General features: G+C 50.9%; 1 protein-coding gene across 1 annotated transcript in view; it reads right to left on the reverse strand.

Moving 5' to 3' along the window:
* OAS3 (2'-5'-oligoadenylate synthetase 3) overlaps positions 1-18501 on the reverse strand; it is a gene marked incomplete at its 5' end in the record, with an annotated part of 41796 nt that overhangs the window by 15550 nt on the left and 7745 nt on the right. The window contains 10 exon segments of the mRNA XM_080649865.1: positions 1503-1637; positions 5900-6047; positions 7177-7415; positions 7738-7913; positions 8762-9047; positions 10395-10568; positions 13751-13895; positions 14309-14559; positions 15284-15459; positions 17594-17876. Coding sequence (XP_080505991.1) covers positions 1503-1637; positions 5900-6047; positions 7177-7415; positions 7738-7913; positions 8762-9047; positions 10395-10568; positions 13751-13895; positions 14309-14559; positions 15284-15459; positions 17594-17876 — 2013 coding nt within the window.

The following is an 18501-nucleotide window of genomic DNA, read 5'->3' on the forward strand; positions in this document are numbered from 1 at the left end:
CAGCAGTGAAATGGCAAACACCACCTGCCCACACGACAGACATTGCATGAACAGGGAGGGTCAAAGAGACAATACACGAAAGCCACACAGGGCGTGGATTCATTTATCCAGGGTGACCAACTGGCCCGGTGCACCCAGTATCAGCGTCGAAAGGCCCATGTCCTGGAAAACCCCTCAGCCCAGGCGAACTGGGATGCTTGGCCACCTTACATGTAGACGAAGTTAAAATACTGGCAAATGATCTCTGCTGTTAGGAGGCAGGAGGGCGCTGCCCTGGGTTAGGGCGGTGACAGGACAGGGAGCGCAGGGGCCCTCAGGGGCTGGGAATGATTTGCTCCTCGAGCGGGGGTAGGTTACACATCTCCATTGTTCGTGGCAATCCGAACAGGCTGCGTACTTAGCTCTGTGCATTTATCTTTTTGTATGTTTATTTTAATTAGAATAAGTTAATTAATATTGAGAGGCGGGATGGTGCTATTAAATAACTCCCAGCTATTAAACACCTTCCCCGTGCCTCCGTTTCCTCCTCTGGGCCAAGGCAGGAGACACCAGTATCAGCGTCTTTACTGCTGGGGCTAGTGTGTGTGTGTAACGGCAGAGGCTAGGTAGCACCGTGGCTGCAGAGAAGCGAGTCTCCAGCGCCGGAGAGCATGGGGGTGGGAGTGGGGCTCTCAACCCCCTCCCTACCCTAGGGTCCTGGCACCTTCCCAGCACCCTTTCCTCCCCAAAGGCCCGGAATCATTAGCCTCAGCCCTGGGGTTTGTGCCCATAGCACCAACCATTTCTAACTGATGAGAGCTCCCGATCCCCTCTTGCTGGAAAAGCCACCAAGAAACTTTTGGGTAGTTTCACCGAAGTCCTTCAGCCTCAGTTTACTGCTCTGTGAATGGGAAGGATAGAACAATAACAGGGAGTAATCACAGCTAATTTACTGAACACTAACCATGTACCAGGCCTTGTACTAAGAACATTATGTGCTCAAGCCTCATAACACTTTCAGGTGGGTATTATTCCTCTCCCATTTTATAGATTTGGAGACTGAAGCACAGAGAGGGTAAGCAACCTACCGCGGGTCACACAGTAATAAGGGGCAGAGCGGTTTTCAGAGTCTGTGCTCCTAAACTCTAAACCAGGCGTCCTCAAACTACGGCCCGCAGGCCACATGCGGCCCGCCGAGGTCATTTATCTGGCCCGCCGGGTGCCGCTGCCTGTCCTGCTTAGTAGCCGACTTGTCCCAGGCCCGCAGTGCACATAGGAATTTGTTCATAGTATTTTTTTTTAAACTATAGTCCGGCCCTCCAACGGTCTGAGGGACAGTGAACTGGCCCCCTGTTTAAAAAGTTTGAGGACCCCTGCTCTAAACTATATCCCATCCTCTCACCAAGGGTGAAGAGGACAGGATGATGTATGGTGCACCCAGGGCCTGGCACACAGTAGGTGCTCAGCACCAAGTCACTCTGACTTCCCATCACCAGGAGCCCCGACCCCGGCCCTCCACTCACTTTGGCCACATCTGTCACCATGAGAGGCTCCGTGGCTTCCTGCAAGGCGGCACAGATGCTGTCCACGGCCTCATCGATCTGTTTCTGACAGTCTTCCGTCGGCCTCAGTAAGGTCTGGATGTACTCATCCAGTGTCTGAGCAGGTACCGAGTACACCGTTTCTGGGCAGGCGCCGAATAGCCAGTTGCCCATTGCTCCTGCTGGCTCCCGGGGTGACGGCTCTTGGCAGAGCAGGAGGCAGAGGAGAAAGGATCTCTGGGCTGAGAGCTTGGAAGCTGTCAAGAGCCAGGAAACCGAAACTCGCAGCATTCTCAGCTGACTTCCTCAATCCAGAGTTCTGCCCGCCCCTCGGCTCTGGTTATAGCTGTTCCCGAGGAGGCGTCCTCATGGAGAAACACGCAGCTGCTGGAGCTTGACACGTGCTAGACCTGTGCCCTTGAGCACACCGCCTGCCTCTGAGCCTCGACTCCCCCCTTTGTAAAATGGGGATAGCAGTGGTGTCTCTCTTATTGGGCGAATGCAGGAACAAAATAGTACCTGCCAAGTGCTTACGGCGGGCAGGTCACCACTGCTACAGAAGTGTTTGCTAAGCAAATAAAATTTTATAGCGGCAGTTCTTCCTTAAGCCTCTTTCCCCTTCTTCCTGTTCCCGGTGGCCTGAGAAGTCAGACTCCGTGAGAGCGGCAAGGAGAGAGGCTCAGAGAGGGGACAGACTAGCTCAGGGACACACAGCGAGACGAGGGCTGAGCGGGGCTCAGCGTGGTCGGTGGGTGGGAGCTTCCGCGTGCCCAGTCCCGCAGCACCCATGGAAACCCGCACGGCCTCATCAGCCACTTGCCCCACCCAGCAAGGACGGAAACAAGCTCAGAAGCACACCGGTCGGAGGGGAGAAAGATGTGCAGCTCCTGCCCAGAGCTATGAAAATGAACCCCCCGGGGCTGCCTCAGAAGCAAACATCCCCAAGGTGTGGGTTCTTCACCCCCATGGCAGCCCCTCTGCCATGAGGATTAATTTCATACGTCAACTTGGCTGGTCCAAGGTACCCAAATATTTGGTCAAACATTATTCTAGATCTTTCTGGGAAGGTACTTTAAAGAGGAGACTAACATTTAGACCAGTGGACTTTGAATAAAGCCAACTACTCTCTAGCATGTGGGTGGGCCTCGTCTAATCAGCTGAGGGCCTTGATGTAAAAAAGACTGACGCCCCTCGAGGAGGTGGGGATCCCACCAGCAGATGCCTTCAGCCTGGAGCTGCCTCAGCTCCTCCCTGGGTCCCCCTCCTGCCAGCCTGCCTGGCAGAATTTGGACAAGCCAATTCCTTAAAAGAAATCTCTAGATCTACATCTATGTGTCCTATTGTTTTTTTTTTTTTGTAGAACTTTGACTATTACACCTGTCCATTAAAGGTCCTCACTTGCCTTTATCTGACTTTCACTGTAACACTTAGAGGTCAGCTGGGCAGGGGTCATACGGCTCCCTTTTTAGGTAAAAATGTGGAGGCTCAGAGAGGTGGAAACACTTGCCCGAGGTCACACAGCTAGTAAGTTGTCTGGCTGGGTTCTAACTCCACACTACCTGATTCCAAAGTCCATGCCTTTTTTACTTTTTAAAGATTTGATTCTGAAATAATTTGAAATACTGAGGAAATGTGTGAGGTGAGTACAGAGAACTCCTTCTATCCTCACCCAGAACATTGCACATTGCCCTTATTCTGTGTGCACGTCTTACCAGCAGTCTCATTACTGAGCCATTTGAGAGTATGTTGCAGATATTATACCCCTTGACTCTTCTTTGTTTAAAATCTTTGGTTTTTTGAGCAGATTTAGGTTCACAGCAAAATTGGGCAGAAGGCCCAGCGATTTCCTATGTACTCCCTGCCCCCACACATGCACAGCCTCCCGACCAAGGTGGGGCATTTGTTACAACCGATGAATCTACATGGACACATCAAAATCCCCCAGACCCTTTCCTCTTAAATCCTCCCGTATGTATCCCCTAAGAACCAGGCGGCTTCCTCTCCGCCTCCTGAGCCTCCCCTCTGGATGGACCACACCCTCCCCCACTCAATAGACATTCACGGTGCTTATGCTGGGAATGCGGTCCCGAACGCTGCCCCTGGCCCTGGCATCCACTCCTCCCTGTGCTGCCCGGGGTGGGAGGACAGATGCTCACTTCTCAGAGCCCCCTGAGCCAGATTCTGGCTGTAATTTAGTTTATTTTAAAGAAGACGCAGAAGCACCCCCTGCAGCCCTGGTGGCCCAGTCCTGGGAGATGTTTGTGGCTGTGGGAGTCCACGTCCCTGGGTCTGGACCCCAGCTTTGTGGGAGAGAGGCGGTGGGCAGAGCAGCAGCAGCTTCCTCTGATTCAGCCGTGGTGGTCCAATAATGAAACTAACATCCAGGTGGCCCCAGCCTCCTGCTGCCGGTCCAGGGTTTAGATGGAATCCTTTTCCACTTCCGATTCCAGAGTGCTTTCTGTTTTCTGTGCTGGTCCTGGACTGAGAGGGACACTGTGACTGCACTGGAGGTCAGAGTGCCCCCTGCATGCGCCGGGCGGGTTTGCTCTGGAGGGCAGAGGCAGGCTGGCACTGTTACTAGGGCACTGGCTCACGGGTAGGCTCTGGGGATGGAGGATCCCACTGGTGGCATTGTAGCAGGGCAGAAAAAAGACAGGAACTTGGTACAAATTCAGAAAGGAAGTATGGCATGGCATTAAGATGTACAAACCGGGGAAAGGTGACCAAAAGGAGGCCTCCAATGAAAAGGCATCCGGTGAAGTGTCCAAGGACAGTGGTCCCACTCCCTCTGTCTGTGTCTGTGGCAGACATAAGTAGCCGATTCCAGAATGCTGTCCTTCTAGCAGCTGAGCTCAGAAAGCTTCTCAATAGCCCAAACATATACAGACTGTAGGTCTCTGAGCACTTCTTCCTATATGCAGGCCAGACATTGCTAATCAATCACGGCACTCATGCCACTACTTTTCTCTAGTGCATCCATGGCAGACGTCACTAATTGATTAGGTCACTCCTCCCAGCTAGGCATCCATTCTTCAAAATCCTTTAACACATAGGGCTCTGGACAGCCACAACCAACTGAGTGTAGCCGACAAATGAGATGAAAACTCTGCTGGAAGCCAATTCCAGCATGTCATAATTGCAAGAGTTTCATCAAAAGGTTGATGGAACTTGAGGACTCAACAAGGGCTGAGTCACATATGTTATCACCTGTTGGGAATGGCTCAAGGCATTTCCCCAAACCTAAAAAGGATGATTACTTGCTGCCAGACAGCTCAGGGCATCTTAATCTACATGTTATTGCCTCCTACTGGCCAAACACCTGAACAGCAGTAGGCAAATTCTTCCAATCTCACAATGGATTTGTGTATTAACCCTACCCTTTGATGTGTATATCTCCACCTTGCCTTAGGACAAATTGTGTTAATAAAAAGCAAGAGGTTCTGAGACAAGGGGGACTTAGTTCCTTTAGCTAAGTCTCGTCTGGCCCCCATAATGCCTTTCAAAATTATGTTTAGTCTCTGGACTCTTATTTAATTTATGCACAGCCCTTTTCCAGATTTCTGAACCCTTCTAGATGCTGGATCAAGACCACCAGTGTTAAAACTCTACCATCCCTGTGAAAAGTTCTTAGATTAGGGAAGAAGGAGCAGCCACTGGGAGGTCAGAGATGAGTGTCAGGAGGAAGGATGTGAGCTGGTGTGGATGGGTAGAGAGAAGTCGGGGAGGAGGAGGACATTCTCAGTAGGGGCAGATGCAGCTGAGACCAGAGGGTCACCAGGGTGATGAAGAAGCTGGAAACCCAGGAAGGTGCCCACCCATGCAGGCTGCACTCCAGTGTGTAAGCCACACGAGGCAGGGCAGTGTTTGAGATGTGTAGTGCCCATTGGATACAAGGGAGGATTCAATGGGGCTGGGTAAGCAGAGTGGGCAGCGGGGAAGAGAGAGCTGAGTGGGAGGCAACGATGTCAGTTGCGAGGCTGGACTGAGGAGGAGGGTGGATTCACTGAGTCTCTCTCTCTCTCACACACACAATACACACAACACACACACACACACACACACACACACACACACACACACACACACATATCTGGCATGTGACCCTGAGTCTCCCCACGTGGAGGGCTGGTGTCCATCTGTCCATCTGGTAGGACCACTGATTTTCTGGGCTTCACACAGAGGCCTGGGGAAGATGATAGAATATGTTGGTTACCTCTAACCTTCCTAGAGAAGCTGAGGCAATGGGAACAGACAGGACATGGAGGCGTGGGGCACATCTGGGCCATGACTGGGCCCTGCCCCTTTGGGAGGAATCATGCCCCTCCCCGACCACACTGCCCCCAACCAAGATGCTCCCTGCTGTACCACAGGTCTCTCACCCTCACTGGCCATGGCTGGATGGGGGTGCCATCTCTGCCTATGCAGCACAGGGAGGATGTGCAGGCTGCAGCTTCCTTGGCCAGCAGGTCCCAGCGGGCATTGGGGCCCAGGTTGCCTGTCGGGTCTGCCGGATCCAGGATGATGGGCCTGCAATTCCCATCCAAGGTTAGTCCTCTTCCTGGCAACAACTGGGTATCTACCTGCGGGATTGCTTGAACTATTCTCCCCCTCACCCAACACTTTGCAGGCGGCTGGGCCCAGAGACTCCTCTGTGCTCCAGGCACACACTTGAGGGCAGGAAGGAGAATAAGCTACACAGGAGCCCCTTCTGCCTTCGGTATCCAGGACAGACATTACTAATCAATCACAGAGCTCAGGCCATGCTTGCCCCACCTGCATGTAAAGCAGGCATTGTTAATCGACCACAGCACTGGTTCCATCACTCTCCGCGATCATGGCCACTAACTGATGAGATCACTGTTTTCAGTGGAGCTCATTCACAACCTCAGGGTCTTTATCAACACATCCCTCTACGTAGCCATTACCCACTGACTGGAAATACATCACAAAGTTGTGAAAGCATCTTTGTCATCTCTGTAGCATTTCAGAGGCGGGCAAAATCCCACAGAAGGGAACAGCTTATGTTACCTGTGGTTCACAGGCAGGGTGGCCAGATTTAGCAAACACATATAGAAGATGCCCAGTTAAATTTGAGCTCCAGATAAACAATGAATACAGGTGTGTTTTTGTTGGTTTGTTTTATAAAAATTTTAAATGTTTTTATTGATCTCAGAGAGGAAGGGAGAGGGAGAGAGATCAAAACATCAATGATGAGAGAGAATTATCGATCTGCTGCCTGCTGCACCCCCCACACTGGGGATCGAGCCTGCAACCCAGGCATGTGCCCTAACTGGGAATCGAACCATGACCTCTTGGTTTATAGGTCAATGCTCAACCACTGAGCCTCTCTGCTAGGCAAGGGTGTTGGTTTTTTTAAGCATAAGTATATCCCAATGACTACATGGGATATTCTTATACCAAAAAGCTCTTCATTGTTTATCTGAAATTCAAATTTAACATGGAGTCTTGCATTTCACCTGCAGCCCTATTCACAGGTGACCAGGAAGCTGACTGCCGGCCCCCAGCTGCTGAGGATATACTTCTGGGAAGGAGCTCAGTCCTAGAAAGCGGGTTTCCATCTCTGCTCTGTGCCCTCAGGAGGTGGGAGAAAGGTGACCTTGGATCCGGGACTCTGGGACGTGGGGTGGGTCCGAACCTGGGCTTCCGAAGCTGCTGCTCCAGGAAATCTTTGATGGTCTTGTCCTCACCGCTGTAGTTGACGGTCCAGTAGACGCAGAGCTGGCGGTACTGGGTGACCAGCTCCAGGACAGTGCGAAAGCCCTCGGCCATGCTGAACTGGGGGTCCTGCCCACCCTGCTCCCAGGCATACACCGTCAGGAGTTCCAGCCCGTGCTGGGGGGGCAGAGAGCCCTTCCCCTTGGGCATCTTGTTGCACTAAGAAATGAGGAGAAAACGATGGATTAGTCCATACAGCAGTGAAGAGGAGCGGCAAACCCACCCCAAACATTTACAGAGCCCCTTCTATGCCAGATGCCTTCCCTTGCACTATTCCACCAACTCCTGTGATATAGTAATGCCAGCCCCATTTTACAGGTAAGAAAACTAAGGTCCCGCCACTAGGACAAATCTCCACCGACGCAGGGTTCCGGCCAGGGCTGGGCCTGCCTCCTCCCGGGAAACAGCTCCAGAGGCAGAGCCCAGAGCCACTGGGAGGGGCAGGGAAGCGGGGGCGGGGGGGGGCATCCGTGTGCCGAACCTGCCGGTACCAGTGCTTCACCAGTCGGATCAGACTCTTGAGCTTGGTGGGGCGAGAGATGACGAAGTCCCGCTGCAGCTCGGTGAAGCAGGAGGAGTACTCGCCCGGGGAGTTGTAGCTGCGGATGAGGTCCACGTAGACTTGAGACGGGGGCCTGGAGCCAGGGACCAGCTGGCCTGGAGGCAGGGAGATGGTCACCCTCACCTCATTTAGGTGGAACACAGATGCGGCCTGACCCAGAGCTGAACCCCTGGTGAGGATCTGACTCCCTTTTCTGCCCCCTCCCACCCCACCTGCTTACCCACCATGAAGGGGCTAACCTCTCTCTACCAACTCTCCGACTCTAACAAAGGGAGTGGCCCTGCAGGTGACAGAATTGTAGGTGAGGGTTGGTGTCACCCTGGTCCCAGGGCACTTGAAGACATTCCCTGGTATCCAAGCTCTCCCGCTCTGAACGAAGGAACTGAACAGACTCAGAGACATTTCTGGACCAATCTCTCCCTTGCTACTTGTTTTGCAAAATGCAGGCACCGGATACACTGAGATATGGGGGGGAGGGCGGGGGGTGGGTTTCTCACTCTGCAAACTCTGCTATCCAGACACAGAACTGAATAGATACAAAGAGATTTGTGTCTGTTTTGTTCAGGGATCTTCCCCCTCTGTGCCTGGAAGTGTGCTGGGCACACAGTAGGTGCACTTATGGATTGGACTGATTGAATGGGTCTGTGGCAGGTGGGGGAGGTGGCACACAAATATTCGAAGCTGGGGATGCACTGAGACACTTCGATGAAGACACTGGAGCTCAAGGTAGAGGAGTCCCCAGTCAAGGTCAGCCAGCATGTTGGTGGAACTAGAAGCCAGCTCGGGGTCCTTTTCTCCAGCCCCTTTGCGGGGAAGTGGTGGTAAACATACACACCGACAATGCCTACGACCGAGCAGGCGCCCACCCTCTACCACCGTCCCCGGCGGCCCCGGCGGCCCCGCCTCCGCATTTCCCTTCTCGGGACTATGCCCGGCACCTCACCGAGGGCATCGAAGGCGGGCAGCACATCGAAGTCCACGCTCTGGTCCAGCATCGTCTGGGACGCCAGCGAGAAGCTCAGCACGCGGGGATTCTCCCACTTGGGGATGTCGAACTTCACTTCGAACTGCCGCGCCCGCTTACACGCCTCCAGCTGGGCTCGGATCTCTGAGATGACCTCGGCCCGCGTGTTCCCTTGCTCGGCGAACTGGCGGAAGCAGCTGAGGAACACCACCAGGTCGGCATCTGAGCGGCCGCGCAGCGCCGTTCCCTTCGCGGAAGAGCCGCCCTGGGGAGGACAGGGCAGGTGGCTGGAGCCCTGAGGTACTGCTTGATGTCCTCCTGCCCGAGCCCATGGGCTCTGGACTCTGAGTTAGGAACCTGCTGTGTGACCTTGGGCAAGTCACCTGAAGTCTCTGCCTTAGCTCTTTAATGTGGGGTTAATGTATGGCAGAGCTGTGAGGGAGAGAAATGTGCAAGACATAAGTTTCAATCCTCCAACAAAGGCAAAATCTCCATTGCATCATGTTTGGGGGCTGGGAGGGATTTGAGAGTTTTCTTTCTTTCTTTCTTTCTTTTTTTAGGCCTGTGGTTGGTCATCTTTTAAAAACGACTCATGCCTGGTTCCTATGTCCCCAAGACTGTGCTTTAATTGTCCTGGGAGGGGTCTTAGGCATCAGTATATTTTTTAAAAGCCTCTCTGTGATTCTAAGTGAAGCCACAGTTGAGAAGCAGTGAGCCAGGCTGCTGTCCGCAAGTGTATGGAGGAGGAAGGCAAGGAACAGGGAGGGGGAGGTATTTGCCTGGGGTCGCACAGCACGTCACCAGGCCTAGGACTTGTCACTGGCCGACTCTATGCTGACACTCTTCCAGAGTTGACCTGTGCCTCCCGGTGACTCCAATGGTGAACCGAGGTCATATCTGACACGGCAGATCCTGTGACTCCAATGGTGAACCGAGGTCATATCTGACACGGCAGATCCTGTGACTTTCTGCCTACCCCCAGCATCCTTTCCTGCTTCTGGGATCAGCATTGGGATTTCTTCGGGGGAATCACTGCTCTCCCACACTCCACCCAGGAGGTCCACATAGGGCCGACTCCACCATCTGACCCAGGCTTGGCCAGCCGGCACACGGTGTCTCCCTAGCCCTAGTGATTGGTTAAGGGCTACATCGCAAGGCCAATGAAACTCAATCCCAAAACTTCTTTGACTTTTGAGAAAAGAGAATTCCCCTTTTTAGAAGAGATGCCAAGGACCATCCCACGAACAAGCCCCATCCAAGCAGAAGCAGGCAGAGCCCAAAGCTAGGAAGAAAAGCCGAGTCCTGATGATCCGGCATGGGCTCCTGGATCCAGCTGTGCCCGAAGGCAGTCTATTCCAGGGCCCTCCATTCACATCAGCAACACATGCCTTTGTTGCTTCTCTTGAGTTGGCTGCTATGAGCAACCCAAAGAAACCTCTTGGGCCTATATGGGCCCTCCCTTGGCCATCTATCCATGACCTTGTTCCACTTTCTCTTCCATGTCTGGCCTTGTGCTGGCTGCTGAGAGCCCACAGAAGTGGGTCAGGCCTGGTATGGGCCCACACGAGATCACCGGCCTGCAGCCCTGGACCCACAGCTCTCTGGAGCTCACCTTGACCACCTTGAGCACTTTGATGGGAGAGTTCTGGAAGCAGTTTTCCCTCAGGAAGGAGCAGATGGTGTCAACTGCCTTGTTCACCTGAGCCAGGAACTGGCGGTTGGGCTGGAGAAATTCACTGATGAACTTGTCGAGGTCCCTGGCTGGGGTCTGGTAAAGGAGTGTGGGCTGCAGAGAGAACACAGGGAGGACTAGGTGGAGAAGAACTGCCTGTGAATGCCCGGGCCCGCCCCTTGGCTTCCCGTGAGGACAAGACTCCCATGATCTCCTATGGCTTTTTTTTCTCAACTGGCTGTCAGGTTGCAGCATCAGAGGGACCAGAGTTCAAGTTCTGGTTCTACCACCACCACACAAGCCTCAGTTTCTCCATCTTTTTAAAAAATATATTTTTATTGGTTTCAGAGAGGAAGGGGGAGAGAGAGAGAGAGAGAGAGAGAGAGAGAGAAACATCAAGGATGAGAGAGATCATTGATCAGCTGCCTCCTGCACGCCCCACTCTGGGGATCAAGCCCACAACCCGGGCATGTGCCCTGACTGGGAATCGAACCGTGACCTCCTGATTCATAGGTCAACACTCAACCACTGAGCCACACTGGCCAGGCTTCCCCATCTTTATTTTTTTTTTATTTTTTTGCTGTTTCTGTTGTTCAGATTATTACAATTGTTCCTCTTTTTTCCCCCCATAGCTCCCCTCCACCCGGTTCCCACCCCACCCTCTGCCCTTACCCACCCCCGCCACTGACCTCATCCATAGGTGTACGATTTTTGTTGTCTCTTCCCGCACTCCCCACACCCCTCTCCCCCCGAGAATTGTCAGTCCACTCCATTTCTATGCCCCTGATTCTATTATATTCACCAGTTTATTCTGTTCATCAGATTTTTAATTCACTTTATTTTTATTTTTTAAATTATTTTTTTAATATATTTTATTGATATTTTACAGAGAGGAAGGGAGAGTGATAGAGAGCTAGAAACATCGATGAGAGAGTAACATCGATCAGCTGCCTCCTGCACACCCCCCACTGGGGATATGCCCGCAACCAAGGTACATGCCCTTGACCGGAATCGAACCTGGGACCCTTCAGTCCGCAGGCCGATGCTCTATCCACTGAGCCAAACCGGTTTCGGCCAATTCACTTGATTTTTAGATTCACTTGTTGATAGATATGTATTTGTTGTTCATAATTTTTATCTTTACCTTTTTCTTCTTCTTCCTCTTCTTAAAGAATACCTTTCAGCATTTCATATAATACTGGTTTGGTGGTGATGAACTCCTTTAGCTTTTTCTTATCTGTGAAGCTCTTTATCTGCCCTTCAATTCTGAATGATAGCTTTGCTGGGTAAAGTAATCTTGGTTGTAGGTTCTTGCTATTCATCACTTTGAATATTTCTTGCCACTCCCATCTGGCCTGCATAGTTTCTGTTGAGAAACCAGCTGACAATCGTATGGGTACTCCCTTGTAGGTAACTAACTGTTTTTCTCTTGCTGCTTTTAATATTCTTTGTCTTTTGCCCTTGGCATTTTAATTATGATGTGTCTTGGTGTGGTCCTCTTTTGATTCCTTTTGTTTGGGGTTCTGTGTGCTTCCTGGACTTGTAAGTCTATTTCTTTCACCAGGTGGGGGAAGTTTTTGGTCATTATTTCTTCAAGTAGGTTTTCAGTATCTTGCTCTCTCTCTTCTTCTGGCACCCCCATAATTCAGATGTTGGTACGCTTAAAGTTGTCCCAGAGGCTCCTTATACTATTTTCATATTTTTGGATTCTTTTTTCTTTTTGCTTTTCCGGTTGGGTGTTTTTTGCTTCTTTGTATTTCAAATCTTTGACTTGATTCTTGTGATCATCTTGTCTGCTGTTGAATCTCTGTATATTATTTTTTGTTTCAGTCAGTGTATGCTTAATTTCTAGTTGGTCCTTTTTCATATCCTTGAGGGTCTTGCTAAATTTATCGGCCTTTTCTAGAAAATTCTTGAAAAACCTTATAACTGTGGTTTTGAACTCTATATCCAGTCGTTTGCTTTCCTCCATTTCTTTCATTTGTGACCTGTTTCTTTGTCTCCGCATTTTGGCTGCTTCCCTGAGTTGATAGAGTGGCTTTGTGTGCTAGGTATCATATAGGGCCCAGTGGCTCAGCCTCCCCAGTTACCTGAGGTGGACACTCTTGGTGCACCCCTTTGTGGGCTGTGTGCACAGTCTTGTTGTAGTTAAGCCTTGATTGTTGTTGGTATCAGTGGGAGGAATTGACCTCCAGGCAAATTGGCTGTGAGGATCAGCTGTGTCTACAATGGGAGAACTTCTGTGCTGGAGACACCCTTATGAGACAAGACTTGCAAAAGCCTCTGTGCTCAGCTTGGACAGGGCAGAGTCTCAGGGCGGAGCAGACAGCCTTGGCTTCCCGTCAGCCCTGCCCTAAGAGGCCCCTGGGTCTCAGTGTCACATGGTAATTACTGCAAGCACCTCTGAGAGAAAGCCGCCCTCGAGTTTCGCCCGCTGCCAGACAGTCCAGTTTCTCCCCGAATGAGTCTGGGTCCCTAGAGTCTCGCCCAGAACTGGAGTTCAGTGCAGTCGGGAGCTTTTGTCTCCCTCCCGCTTGAGAAAGCCAGCCGCGTACTCAGTTGCCAGTCCTCTCCACATGCGCGTGCCTCTGTACCTCTGCCTTCTGCAGCTCCTCTGAGTCTCAGTGTGCTTTTCTCTTTCCTTCTAGTTATAGAATTTCCACTCAGCCAACCTTCCTGTGGTTCTGGATGGTGTCCGTTTTGTCTTTTAGTTGTAGTTTTGAAATTGTTGTACGAGGCAGCAGTTTAGGTGTTTACCTATGCCGCCATCTTGGTTTTCTCAGGCTTCCCCATCTTTAAATGGGGGCAAGAACGAGGCCCACACCTCACTGGATTGCCTTGATTGTTAATCACTGGTTATGAGATTCTGCAAAATAGCAAATGTGATGGCATTCTATCCTTTGGGGAGCTGCCGTGGCTACTGTGGTGAGTGGGGTTCCCCAGAAGCAGAGCTCCGGCGGGGATTCCTGTGCATGTGATTAACTGAGACGGGGCTTGCAGAAGGGGAGCGAGGGGAGCAGGAGCTGGTGGGAGGCTCAGCTGGAGAAAGCTTTTTCCGAAAGCCAGAGCGGGCTCTGGAGCAGCAATTGCATCATAGAGTTGGTCCTGCCTGGCAACTGGGCGGGCCTTTTATGCGCATGTCACCCGAGCACCGGCTGGGATGGAACAACCTGTGCCTTGGCAGTAAGCCAACAGCAGCCAACACTCCTAGCAGCCGGGGATGGGGCACCGGCAGGGAAAGGGGATCTGGGACGGGGCACCAGCAGCGTCTTCCCCCTCCGGGACCCACCTCTTACCATCACATCCCAGGGTTGCACGGGTGTCCCGTCTGTGCTCATAAAGCAGGCCTGTGTCTCCAGGACTGCCGCTTCCTGGGCCAACAGCTCCCAGCTGCCCAGGCCCACGTTCCAGGTGGGGTCAGCGGGGTCCAGGATCAGGGGTCTGGGGGCAGAGTGGGTGGGAGGCAGGTGAGAATCAGTGAAGGAGCAGGGGGGTGGGAGACATTGGGAAGGGGTGTGGGGTCAGGGAGAGAGAGAAGAATGTCAGCACCTTAGGGTTGGTGCAATCTTGCCCACGCACAGCAGGGTCCCTGCTTGGTCACCTTGGTCCGGAAGCTATGGGGTGACCCCTTCGTTTGAGATGGGGATTGTCTTGTATTAATGAAACTGGCCCTGGCTTCCTTTGGGGGTCATGTCTCCATGCTTCCTCAGCAAAGAGTCCAGAAGGATGCAGAGCGAGGATGGGGCTGGGGCACCCAAACTCCACCCTGGACCCCTCCTGGATGCAGTGACTCCAGGTGACAGTGGGGGGGGGGGGAGGATGACAGGGTAGGAGATGAGGTAGTGGGTGTGCACCTGGGTTTCCGAAGCTGGCCAAGAAGGTGCGTTCTGAGAGCTGGGTCCTCAGAGCTGTAGTTGACCGTCCAGAAGACACAGAGCTGCCGGTGCTGCTGGACAAGCCCCAGGACGGTCCTCAGGCCTTCGGCCGTGTTGAAGCGGTCCTTCCCACAGCCCTGCTCCCAGGCAAAGATGGTCAGGAGCTCCAGGGCGTAGGCTGGGGGCAGGGAGGCACGGGCAGGCCATTCTCCTTGGTTCCCGGCGGCAACCTATGTTCCCCCCAAATCAAAGACTCAGTGGAGTGAGCACTTACTGTCTGCTGAGCAAGGCCCTCCTCGGAGAAGGAGGGGAATATAAAAAACACAACACGGACGACAGAAAGAATAGAGCCTTGGGGATGGCCTGGCGCACTCTTCTCGTTTTACAGGAGAATAAACCGAGGTCCAGAGCGGGGGTAGTGACTTGTCCAACGTCACAGAGCGAGACGAAGATGGTCAGACTTGGTTTGTGCCTAGAGTCTTTCGAACAGGAGTGGGGTCTGCAACAAAGTCATCTTGGCATTTCAACACCCATAACAAGTTAGCAATAGTGGGTGGTCAGTAGATGTCGGTTGAATAAGTGAGTTGGCTTTCAGAGAGTTTTTGCTGAGGGGGCTCTGAAGGATGCTCAGGCGTTTGGTGATGGAGGAACAACATAAGCAAAGGCTTGGAGGTGAGAAACAACAGGGAAAGCATTAGCAGTGTGAGGAGAGAAGGCTAGAGCGGGGCGGGGAACCCAATCCCAAGATACGAGGATTTGGGGACTTGATGGAGAAGATTCTCTCTCAGCCAGGGTCCTCCAGGGAATGACGGGTGGAGGAGGCAGTCCTTCTGGTTGGGATGGCCAATAAAACTCAAAGGAGGGGCGCTGTGTCGGGGATGAGCTGATTGGCCGAGGCAGTTGCCATGACAGCGACTGTTTTCTGGGAGGAGCAAGGGGGCAGAGAGGCCTCACCTGGCGGTACCAGTGCTTCACCAGCAGGATCAGGTTCTTCAGCTTGGCTGGGCGGGAGTTCACGAAGTTCCTCCGCAGCTCGGCGAAGCAGGCCCTGTGCTCCCCCTCCCGGCAGCCGCTGTCCAGGAGAGTCCGGTAGATCTTGGGGTCCGGTTTGGTGCCGGCACTGAGCTGCCCTGTGGATGTTTGAAAGATGCTGAGGATGCATTTCTAACGGAAGACAGCAGCATTTCCCAGCCCAGCCGCTCACCTGCCTCTAATATTTAAACATTAATTATATAACACTGCGATCAATGACACACAATCTAGAGCACAGAATAACAACCAGAACTTCTAGAACTTCTAGAAGTGAAAAACAAGGTCACTGGGATTTTTAAAAAGTAAGCTTAGGCAGCAGATCAGACACATTTGAAAAAAGTAAACTGGAAGATATATTTGAGCAACGGAGCAGCAGGCAGCCCTGAGAGATGGGAAAATGAGAGCGAGGAGACATGGAGGATGCAGTGAGACACCATTTAATAGAGTTCCAGAAGTAGAGAATACAGAAAACAGAGGAGAAGCGGTATTTGAAGAGCTACTGGGAGGCATTTTCCCAAAACTAAAGGAAGAATTGAGTCCTCAGATTCAATCAGCACAACAAATTCCAAATAGTATAATTAAAAAGAAATCAATATACAAACATCAGAAACTGAAGGATTCTATGGACTAAGTCTTAAAAGCTACCAAAAAGGAAACACACACACACACACCCCAACAAAGAAGTAAACAGCCAACTTCTCATTAACAACTATAAAGGTCAGAAGACAATAGAAACTGAGAAAAACAAATGTCAAACATTTCCTCCAAGAGGGAGGTGAGACAGAAAGTTTTTTAGACAAAGTCTGTGAAAATTTATCACTTATAAACCCCTTCTGAAAAAGTACTACAGGTTGTATTTCTGTAAGAAGGAAATGAATGCAGAGGAAGAACTGGAAATTAAGAAGCATTAGTGAGGGGGGGAAATATTTCTAATTATGTTCAGAGGTTTTAATTTACACAGGTATAGGTTTTAATTTACACAGGTATAAAAACAAAAGCAAAGAAGATAATCTTTCTTATTGTTAGTGTCTTATATGTTAGTTCTAATAGATTACTAACCCCCTCAAAATGATCATATTATTATTGTTTGCTCCATTTTTGTCTTCTAGTTTTATGTTACTTATAAAAGGTACAATTAAAATCTAATAGCATATCCTTACAAATAAAAAATGGAAAAAGGTATTTCAGGAAAACACTGCCAAGACCAGTGCAGCTCTATTAATGTCAGATAAAAGGCTTTAAGGCAAATTTATATTTTTTTAGAAATAATGAGGATTATTACTTGATGATAAAAGGAATAATCCAATAAAATATAATTATATTCTTACACGTTCCTTAATAACATCGCCTCAAAATGTTAAAATCAAAACTTTCCAGAATTACAAGGAGAAACTGACAAATCTCTCCTCAGAGCAGGAGATTCTGGGAGCCCATTCATAAACTGATAGACAAAATAAGGAAAAAATAAGTAATACAGATCTGAACAAAGATCATAAGCTAACCCTAAAGGATCTGTACAGAAGCCTGCATGCCCCAATGGGGCGCATGCATTCTTTTCCACCATGGGAAAACTTAGGAAGTGCTAACAAATTCCAAAGAATTGATATGTTGGGGGTATATTTTCTGACTACAATTAAAAATAGAAAAAGAGCCTGGTGTTGCTCAGTGGTTGAGCAGCGACCTATGAACCAGGAGGTCACGGTGCAATTCCCGGTGGTGGATTCGATTTCCAGGCAAGGGCACATACTGGGCTGCAGCTGATCACCTGCCCTGGCGCTTGCGAAAGGCAATCAATCGATGTGTCCTTCTCACATTGATGTTTCTCTTTCTCCCTCCTGCCCCACCCCTTCCTCCCATTCTCTCTAAAAAATCAATGGAAAAAAATACCCTCAAGCGAGGATTAACAAAAAAAAAGAAAGGAAATTACATGTAATTTCTTAAAAAAAAAAAAAAAGTTCCAAGCAGACATGGAGAATTGTTAACACTTGTGAAATCGGAATCGGAGTCCATGGTCATATGATGTCTATAGTTTTCTGTACGTTTGAAATAGTTTATAATTAGAACTTCTGTAAAGGTTAAAGCACTAAATAGTTATGAGTTGATGATCATGGCTGTAGGGATCGCAAAGTAGTCCCAGTGCTTGGTGAGGTAGGGGAATTCGCCACAGAGAGGACTGCAAGAGCCCGTGAGATGTTGTCTGACTCCCCCACGGCACAGGCCGGGCACCCTCACCCACGGCATCAAAGGCAGGCAGCAGGCTCACGTCTGTCCAGCTTGCTAGGGCCGGGGCCACCAGCTGGAACTGCAACGCCTCGGTCACGGTCTGCTCTGGAAAGTTCAGGGTCAGGCCGGGGACCGGATCCCGCCACCAGGATTCCAGCTGGTCCCACATATCAGTGAGGATCTCTGCCCGCCGGGGCCCCTGGTCCTTGTAGTCCTCGAAGCAGTTGAGGAAGATGACAAGTTCGGCATCACAGCCACCCTTGAGGTCTGTGCCCCGGCCGAAGGAGCCCCCCTGCAGAGAAAAGAGCATCTCAGACTCGTGACTCGATTTAAGTCAGACTGGGACCCCTCGCCCCAGCACCCCCCAGCTACAGCCCTGGAACTGTTCGCTCACCGATGCTGGCTTTTGGGGCACCATGATAAGTGCAGGCTGTGACCTCTGACCATCAGAAGCCCGGCAGAGTCAGGCTATATCTGACTATATCTAAAGGCATCTGCCTTCCAAGCACGAAGCTTGCGCTAAGTCAGACAACATGCAGCAGCAGATAACAGGGACGGCTGGGTGGAGAGGGCAGCGATCAAAGGTTTTAGCCAAACATCTGCAGCACCTACTGACTGCACATCTGGATCACAGGTTGCAAATGGGGGTCCTGGCCCACAGATGTACTTGGTCAATTTCAATCATTCATTCATTCATTCATTCATGCATGCATGCATTCAACAGATGTTTATTGAGCAATTACATATATGGGTATGCGAGTGGATAAAATACTTGTTTTCTTGGAACTTATATTGTACCAAGAGAAGAGGGAGGGGGAGGCAGGGACAGTCAGCAAACAGTAGCCCCCAAAAGCCCTAAGTGCTGTGTAAGGCCAATAATAAGGGGCCTGGCAGGGGAGTGGAGGTTGTAATTGTAA

The sequence above is a fragment of the Plecotus auritus genome, assembly GCF_963455305.1.
Source record: "Plecotus auritus genome assembly, chromosome: 13".
NCBI classification, from domain to species: Eukaryota; Metazoa; Chordata; class Mammalia; order Chiroptera; family Vespertilionidae; genus Plecotus; species Plecotus auritus.